Source organism: Fragaria vesca, linkage group LG2 (genome assembly GCF_000184155.1).
Source record: "Fragaria vesca subsp. vesca linkage group LG2, FraVesHawaii_1.0, whole genome shotgun sequence".
In the NCBI taxonomy this organism is placed as follows: Eukaryota; Viridiplantae; Streptophyta; class Magnoliopsida; order Rosales; family Rosaceae; genus Fragaria; species Fragaria vesca.
In genome coordinates, this window is record NC_020492.1 from 4839761 (window position 1) to 4849483 (window position 9723).

At 39.2% G+C, this 9723-nt stretch overlaps 1 protein-coding gene across 1 annotated transcript; it reads left to right on the forward strand.

Moving 5' to 3' along the window:
- The first annotated feature begins 5290 nt into the window (after positions 1 to 5290).
- LOC101307944 lies at positions 5291 to 7213 on the forward strand. The gene has a single exon (XM_004289804.1). The coding sequence runs from the start codon at positions 5291 to 5293 to the stop codon at positions 7211 to 7213; it is 1923 nt and encodes a 640-aa protein (XP_004289852.1).
- The last annotated feature ends 2510 nt before the right edge of the window (positions 7214 to 9723 follow it).

The following is a 9723-nucleotide window of genomic DNA, read 5'->3' on the forward strand; positions in this document are numbered from 1 at the left end:
CTTTGTTACTGCATGATACGATGTATATATAGTCTCTTGTTTTTCATGCCTCTGTTCTCAAAACAGAGGAGACAGGGGATAGAGGACTCCTAGTTTCTGTGCTTTAAAACTATTCTATTCCATTCATTTTTCCGAAGTTTCTGCTTCCTTTTTAAGGATTTGGACTGTACGTACAAATCCACTAGAAGTGTAGAACCATGTTTTGCACTTAAAACTATTTTAAATAAATTTGATTATATGACGTAACACTTGACGTGATCAGTGACTACGAGGTGAGGTGGAGTCATAAAATTTTCCGTTATTATAAGTACGTGTTTGCAAGTTCTCTTAAAATAATTTAAAATCAATCTATGAAATCAAAACAGAAATAAATAGTTAGTTTTGAGTAGGTGATCCAGTTTTGTTATGTGAATCAGTATTCTGTGGATTAATAACAGACCCGGTGCAACAACAGCCACAATAGCAAAGCGGCGTTATTATAGTGGATATGAATGAAATATGAAAATGAAAAATAAAAGCAATTTCTTTGTTTCTGGGCAGAAATCAAACAGTTGCTCGACAACTATCAACTATAAAATCACAATAAGGCATAAATTGACGTGGAAATATCTCCCTTTCATGCAAATGTTGGAACACCTTCTCTTTGTGTCACATGGGCTTGATCCAGTTTTATTTGAGCTTTGGTCCCACATGATTTATCTCATTTTAGTTTTTTTTTTTTGTTGTCTTATCTCATTTTGGTTAATCCTTCTCAAAGTTCTAAGAGTCGGGTTAGGCGGCTGATCAGCCGCCGTCTAGGCATTAGACGGCATAAGGCCGACGTAATTTTGCTATAATCAGCAAGGCTAGGTAGCAAGAAGAAAGTTGGATGCTTTAGGTGCCTTTGGGCGGTTGGCGACTAGACATTTTATGTTAATCTAGCTAAGAGTCATAATTTAAGATAAAAAAAAAAAAGAAGGAGGACGACGAAAGTTGATCCAAGATTCTCTCCATCATTTTTTAGATTCTAGAAATGATAAAGAAAAACGGAACTAGAGAGAAATGAAAATCTCAGTAAAACTAAGAGACAAAACTTTTTTTTTTTTTTTTTGGTGAGAAGACAAAACTACTTTCTTTAGAATGTCACAACTCACGAGTACTTGATCTTTTAGTAATTGAAAATGGGGTTACGTGTGATTTTGAAACTTTCTATAGTAACATGTTCCAAGGTCCAGATTGCAATGGTCTTGGGCTTCAGAAGACTCATATATTTGGGATTATTTGCTATTCAAACAGATCGATGTGAAATATTTCCAAACCAATAATCCAATTTACATGAAGTGTATGGCAGGAAATTATTAGCTGAATGCATGAAAGCCCCAGTAGATCGTCATGTGTATATGATTTGGGGAGATTCCTTCCATTCATGCAGAAACGTAGTGCAAAAAGTAACTGAAGTTTCAAGCTCCAAAGAGTAATGGGGATGATTCCTTCATTGCAGATACAGCACGTACTGCATTGAGTCACAAATCAGAATTGAACGCCATATGACCAATTGGTAAAGCAAACAAACACCACGTTGCCGTATCAACCAGAATATGTAAGATCGATATTCGCACGCAGCATACTATTTGCAAGCAACTGATTGGAAGATAGAGATTCAAGAATTGGAAGGACAAAAATTATAGATCTAGCCTAAATGAGTACAACTGCAAGCTGTGAAATCAGAATCAGGTTGTAAAAACTGTACGCCATTGATGTATGTCAGTGAATGAGCTAATTAAAATATATTCATGCATGAGTTTATGAACAAAGTTCATACAGTTGATCGAACAACTGTTAAGTTTCGGTTAATTTCCGGCTTGTACGTACGTACATTATTGTTGTGATACGTATAAGAGCATCCAATGTGTTTTGTAATGGTACAATGCAGCATATTGCCGACAAAGAAGAGGCAGAGAGGAAAGTTCTAACTCTCTGTCAAGCTTTTGGGATCTCGATGCCTCTAGTGCTGTTGAGTTAGCTTTCAAGGTTTGGCCATATACACTAGCTACAGAGCTCAATAGTCACTTTAGGACAATGTCATAATAGAGACTGATCGATAAGCAGATCGAGTCAGTTGTATATCTATCTCCCTAGTCACTACATATCATCCTAGAAATAATAAGAGCTAGTTCTTTTGTATTTTCTTCTTTTGTATATATATCTATGTCCTAGATGATTCCCTGTCACTACATATTAGCAAGATTCTTCCTACACAAGAAATCTGAACATAATCTTCTAGTATATTGCCAGCTTGTATATATTATATCTGTAATCAAATCTTAGATTATGTAATCTTGTCTAGATTTACTAGGCTTATATACTAGCATTGTACACAAGTTTTATTCAATGAAATACAATTTCTACACTACAAAATCTCAAGTGAGTGATATAGTTCTTGCCCCACCCTAAAACTAATAATCCGCCTTAAAAATCATTATAATAACTAAAAAATAAAGACAAATTAAGGTGAAAAACATAGCAATAGTCTGAGTTCCTCGGTCTCCCTCAAGGCCTAGCTAAACCAGTGATTTACGCAAATACTCCTAGAATAGAAGATGCCTATACAATTTTGTGAAAGTAACTCCTTTGTGTGCAAATGATCTCTGCACCAGTATATGTGCAATTGAACGACCGCTCCGTTGACAATAATTTTCTTTTCAATTTGTATGATGCCTAAACAATTTGTAATTACAGAAAGTTTTTTCACACTGCCGTTCAATGTGATTTCAAAATCAGCATGATTTTTTGTTTTTTATCAAATAAACAATGCATATATGCAAGTTAACTAGTCTAATTAACGTGAGTTGACTTCACGATTTCTCACTTGTCGAACTCACCGTCCATCTACTTATGAAGATCGAGACGACTATATCACTAGCTAAATAATGAAATTTAAGTATATAATTAGATAGTAAAAGAAATTTATACGAGTGTGTGTCATAATTGATCGACACTTTACAGAGTAATTTGCTGAAAAAAAAAAAAATACATGGACAAGAGTGTATCATACACTAGTATCAAGTACATGGCTCACCAAGTTTAATTTGTTTGATACTTTCTATTATTGTTCATGATTCATGAGACATGAGTTTCTTCTCAATTGAAAAATTGACATTTCCGTAATAATATTTTCTAGACATACATTTACACAACAAGCTAAATAGCTAATGTTGGCCCCGTGAACAACCTTGCATTATCCAAACAAGTAAAAGATAGTATCATCTCCAACCAGAATTCCTCAAATCATGGCGGTCTGCACGTACTCCTTCCAATTTCTGCTGCCCTAGCCTATTTCATTGCCTCACAACTTTCCTCTTATCATCAAAAGCTTGCTTCAACAGCTTAATTTCATTCTTCTAAAATTACACCTTCAGATAGAACTCGAATCCTGGTAAGGAATATAATTGCGGAGAGAAGCTGGGAGTTGCATACTTCAAAAGCCTTCACGAGACATGAATTTCTAAATGCCTGATTTCAAAGGAAAATCTTAGAATTTCTACCTCATTCCAAATATATATAGAAACCAATAATTCAAGAAATGTTAATTTTCTTTGTCATTCTACATGATTGACAGGTCGATTGAGTAAAGTAACATCATGTTTACCCATCTGGACTGTTCCGATCGAGTAACGAATAATACAGTCAAGAGTGAAAATCGATCGAAGAATCCATGACGACTATCCCATCAATATTAAGTTTGCCTTGGCCTGTTTCGTTCGGAATTTTCTAGGCGCGTTCCATGGATTTCATATGTAAAAGAGGGAACCATGCACAGACCCTATAAAAGCAAATACGATTCCCACCAATTCAACTCTCCAATCATTCATGCCCGTATTCGATTCGTAGCTCCAGTCCAGCCTGCTCCTGCAGGTGTGCAAAATTTTCAAGATGGTGATCGATTCATGGAATATCATGGGCTACTCGTGATCCTGTGCTAGATACATATATTCTTGATGAGGAAAGGCTAGCTAATTGACGGAAAAGAAAAAACTTTAAAAAATTATTGTGGGATGAGAGTTTATACTCGGAAATAACTTGAGTGACCAGCTATGGTCATTTATGGGTGACAAACACCAATGAGAGATGGACAAGTGTCAACAATAATTATAAACAAACATATCAAATATCCAAAACCCCCTTGTTATGTCCTTAAATTGCAGTCAAGCCTTTTAAAATAAACACGTGTCCCATGTTCATTGGTTGTGGTAACCTTAAGGTGACCAGCCCTTGTCACTGAAGTCAGGTTCTTTATACTCGACATCACACTCAAGCGAGTACTCCCAAGCAATTCACCTTAGTTATTCATCTCACAAATTGTAGAACAGGTTCCCCGTCTCCCCTTCAATCCAACCCGCATCAAAAGGCGCCTCTTCTGTATCCGATCATGACCTAGTACCCATTATTATCATAACTAGTAAAAACACCAAGTAAATCTAAGCATCTTGTATATTTCGGAATTTTGCTAACTTAATTGATGTATATGCGGTAACGTAATTTCATGACATGACGCACTGTACGTAGATGGAATAGTAGAACTGTAAGAACTGTTCGTAGTTTGGTTGTGCTGAGGTTCGACGTATCGAAAAGTCTTTCATAATTGTGTCGGACAACTCGTATCGCCTTCTTCTACATATCATGATGAATACTTAAAAGAAACATAAGCCCTTCATAAAGAGCCTGGCTGATCGATGAGGGATAAAGGTACAATATTCCACATAATTTTTGAATAATGTTTCGATTATGTATGATATTATTTGTGAAATGATGAAGGGTAACATCGATTTACATAGAAATGATGTAGTCGACAATATTATACGGCCAACTATTCATGATCTTTTCTCATGCATTTGAAATTACAAGTGTACTCTTCTTCTGTTTTGGATGAAAATTAACCGAGTTACTATACACCAATCAATTCACTTTGCTATATATAACGTAAACAAGAGTTGGAGCTATGTTTTTACATGAAAGTGGAAGAGAAAAACCCGTTTGACCATACCCCATTACTCCTCCTCCTCCCTCTGTCGGCGGCGCCACCCATCTCAGCCATCACTTCTACCGCACTCAAACACATTTGAATAATGCAGAAGACATACAACGTCGTTGGCCCGTAGTCCTTGTTACGTGGAACACGAACGTAAATGTGGCATTGTATTGGTCATACCACTCCATGACAAAACGGAAAACCTATCTCCATTTTCGGTTGGGGATTCATTTCGTTTGAAGGTGTTTGATCCGGTCTTGAAACTTTTCTGTTTCGGCGTCAATGGCGGCAATTGTGAAGGAGATTCTGGCCCGGCCGATTCAGCTGGCCGATCACGTCACCAAAGCCGCCGACGAGGCACAGTCTTTCCGTCAAGACTGCATGGAGCTCAAAGCCAAAACCGAGAAGCTCGCCGCCCTCCTCCGCCAGGCCGCGCGTGCCAGCAACGAGCTCTACGAGCGTCCCACACGTCGCATCATCGACGACACCGAGCAAGTCCTCGACAAGGCCCTCGGTCTCGTCATCAAGTGCCGAGCCAACGGCATCATGAAGCGAGTCTTCACCATCATCCCCGCCACGGCCTTCCGCAAAACCGCGCAGCAGCTCGAGAACTCCATCGGCGACGTGTCGTGGCTCCTCCGCGTCTCCGCCCCCTCCGACGACCGTGACGACGAGTACCTCGGCTTGCCTCCGATCGCAGCCAACGAGCCGATCCTCTGCCTCATTTGGGAGCAGATAGCTAATCTCCACACCGGCACGTTGGAAGAGCGATCGGATGCGGCAGCGTCTCTGGTCTCATTGGCCAGAGACAATGAGAGATACGGAAAGCTCATAATAGAAGAAGGTGGGGTGCCACCGCTGCTCAAGGTTGCCAAGGAAGGAGGACACAAAGAGGGTCAAGAAAATGCCGCTCGTGCTATAGGGTTACTAGGCCGGGATCCCGAGAGTGTGGAGCAGATTGTTAACTCTGGGGTTTGCCCGGTGTTTGCGAAAATACTTAAAGATGGTCACATGAAGATTCAAGCAGTTGTGGCCTGGGCGGTGTCGGAGCTAGCCGAGCACCACCCCAAATGCCAGGATCCGTTTGCACAGAACAATGTGATCAGAATGCTTGTCAGTCATCTCGCGTTTGAGACTATTCCGGAACATAGCAAGTATGCAATCGCTAGTAAGCAGAACATTTCGTTACATTCTGTTGTCATGGCGAATAATAGTAACAGGCCCGATACGATCGAGCATAGTTCCTCTGGTCATGTTGCGCATCCGTTGTCAGGGAATCAACATCAGACGATGCAGAATGTGGTGCAGACTGCGGCGAAGAATAAGCAGGCACATAATGCTGCAGGCGGAGCAGGTCACAATCATCACCATCATCCTAATACGCACGGGAATGCAAAGTCAAACCACCAGCTGTCTGGGGCTAGCCTTAAGGGGAGGGAGTACGAAGACCCGGCTACTAAGGCCGAGATGAAGGCAATGGCCGCAAGGGCGCTTTGGAAGCTTGCTAAGGGGAATGTCACTGTGTGTCATAGCATCACAGAGTCAAGGGCGCTTTTGTGCTTTGCGGTTTTGATAGAAAAGGGTCCTGATGATGTTAAGATGTATTCGGCTTATGCGTTGATGGAAATCACAGCGGTAGCAGAGCAGAATTCAGACTTGAGGCGCAATGCCTTCAAGCCTACTTCCCCGGCTGCCAAGGCTGTGCTGGAACAATTGTTGAGGATCATAGAGAAGGCGGATGATGAGCTTCTTATACCGTCTGTACAGTCGATTGGAAACTTGGCAAGGACTTTTCGAGCAACAGAAACAAGGCTAATCGGGCCATTGGTGAAGCTGCTCGATGAAAGAGAACCTGAGGTTTCTGTTGAGGCTGTGATTGCACTCAACAAGTTTGCATGCACTGAAAATTTTCTCCATGTCTATCACTGTAAAGCGATTATAGATGCAGGAGGAGCCAAGCATCTAATTCAGCTGGTTTACTTTGGAGAACAAATGGTGCAGATTCCTTCACTAGTTCTTTTATGTTACATTGCATTGCATATTCCAGATAGTGAGACACTTGCTCAGGAAGAAGTGCTTATCGTGCTGGAATGGTCAACAAAGCAGGCACATCTTGCTAATGAACCATCAATTGAACCATTGTTACCAGAGGCCAAAAGTAGGCTGGAGCTTTACCAATCCAGAGGTTCAAGAGGATTTTATTGATGTAATCAAGGTGTACAATGTCAATTGTTTAGGGGAATATCAAAAACTTGCAGTGTTAAATTTTTGTTATCTTCATTCTTTTGAGGTGTACATAGATGAGTTGGTTAGCATTGTTGTGATTCTGATCATCACTCTATCTGTCACGACTTTGGTTAGGAAACAACCGAATTCTATGTGTTACACATTAATACATTTTCATTTCTGGTGTGGAGGAAGGGTTGGACTTAAAACTTAGCAGAGCTGGTGCACTAAAGCTCGTTACCTCATCTCAAGCAGCTTCGCAGATCTGGGGATCCGATTGATCCTCAGTTCCAGTTTCCAGCACCTATTGGATCATGTTTGATAGAGTACTCGAACAATTTGTCACCCCGAATCAGAAACTCGGAAAATATACCGACACATTACAATATGATATGACAACGTTTTCATCTTTTTTTTTTTTTTTTAAGTCAACAGGAGCTAGGTAGAGCAGAGCATAACTGCTAACATTACCGAACACAGCATAACTGGTTGGACCTATGTACCAATGTACCATACAAAACTTTATCAGAACTAGAAAAGAGAAAATTCAAAATGTAGAGGCATCGTACTGGGGATTCAACTATTCAAGCTCGTGCAAATTTCACTTTCTTCATGTTCTCCATTGATAGGCATCGGTTTTTATTCATGTTTGAGGGAGCCTCAAGGTACCAGAAGCCATAAATGTTTGAAAGAAACAAGTCTTTCTCATACCTATTTGGATCCCAACAAGACCAAAAATAATGATCCATGGGCAACCACCATTACAGATTAGACAGAATCATACACACAGGTTTGTATCGAGTATGTTCTATCTTGCTGTGGATTCAACTGTTCAAAACTTCCCTCCTAATTGTATTCATGATGACAGAGCTACGTCCAGTCTTCCATTTTTGAAGTAAAATTCAAATTTTTTGACATAGCTCATTAATGGGTTTTGTATCCAGCATAGCTCAATTATTTGAGCATTAATAGGAATTATGGAATTATTGTATTGAAATGCAGAAATTGTAAAGAGAGAAAGAAGAAGCTTGGAGGCTACATGGTTGCTATTCTCATTGATTGGAAAAGAGTATTACACTAAGTATATATAGGACTACATAGGGCTAGATAAGAGAAAGACATGATTACCCTTACATTATAATCCTAAAATACTTATTTGGTTAACAAGCATGCTATCAACAATACTTCTCTTCGAAATTGTGTATTCGATTTTTTTTTCTTGTGTTTATGCAGTGGCGGGGCACACATATCATATAGAATTAAAATTTGTTTAGTCTTTGTGGTTTCTTAGTCCTTATGATCTTATTTTAATCTGAATGGTCCTTAAAATCACGATTTTTCATCTAAATGGTATTTCAGTCAATTTTTTCTGTTACAATACTGACATGGCCGTTAAAGACATTGTAATTTTAACGGCCATGTCAGTAATTTAACTGAGAAAATTGTTCGAATGACCATTTAGATGAAAAATCGTGACTTTAAGGATCATTCAGATTAAAATAAAATCACAAAGACTGAACAAATGTTGACTTCAATAACTATACAATATTGTATAATGATATTGGCATGTTAATGTGTTTGTCGATCTAGCAAACTAATAAATAATCAGCTGGTCTTTTCTTCTTCTTCCCTTTTAAGGGGAAGGACGAACAAATTATATTAATCAATAAACGGGTAGAATGAGAAATTACAAAGCTTTTCATATCAAGAGGGGGACATGCCTACTCCAAAATAGATTAAAAGAAAAAATGAAAAACAACACAAGAGTAGGCTGAGAATATGATCAAGTGTTCATTTGTTTGATGCACTACCAGGACAAGTACTTTAGCCGACGAAATATTTTCGTCGGTCTGGTATCCTAAATCGTCGGCTAAGACCTTAGCCGACGAAGGCTCGTCGGCTATAGTGTCGTCGGGAAAGGATCGTCGGTGATGACTTTAGCTGACGAATCTCAAGACCATCGTCGGCTATTGTCCAGACTTTAGCCGACGAACTATTTTTCGTCGGCTATTGTTCCAGACTTTAGCCGACGAACTATTTTTCGTCGGCTATTGTTCCAGAATTTAGCCGACAAACTATTTTTCGTCGGCTATGGTTCCAGCTTTTAGCCGACGAATATCTCTGTTTCGTCGGCTAAAGTATATAATTAAAATATTTAAAAATAACTATAGCCGACGACATATTGTCTGTTTCGTCGGCTTTAGTAGTGTTTAGCCGACGAAACATACCATAATTCGTCGGCTAAACCCTTTGGAAAAAAAAAAATTACTATAGCCGACGAATTGTGGCATGTTTCGTCGGCTATAACGCCATTCCAGTAAAAAAAAAATACACGAAATTCTTAAATTACCATTCCAAGCAAGCTGCAAAATACACCAAAAACAATTCCATATATATAACCAACAAGAAGCACATAAAAACTATATAAAGGTATCAACTACACAAAAATCTAGATGGTCTAAATCAATAATCCGAATCTCGGGCCTGCT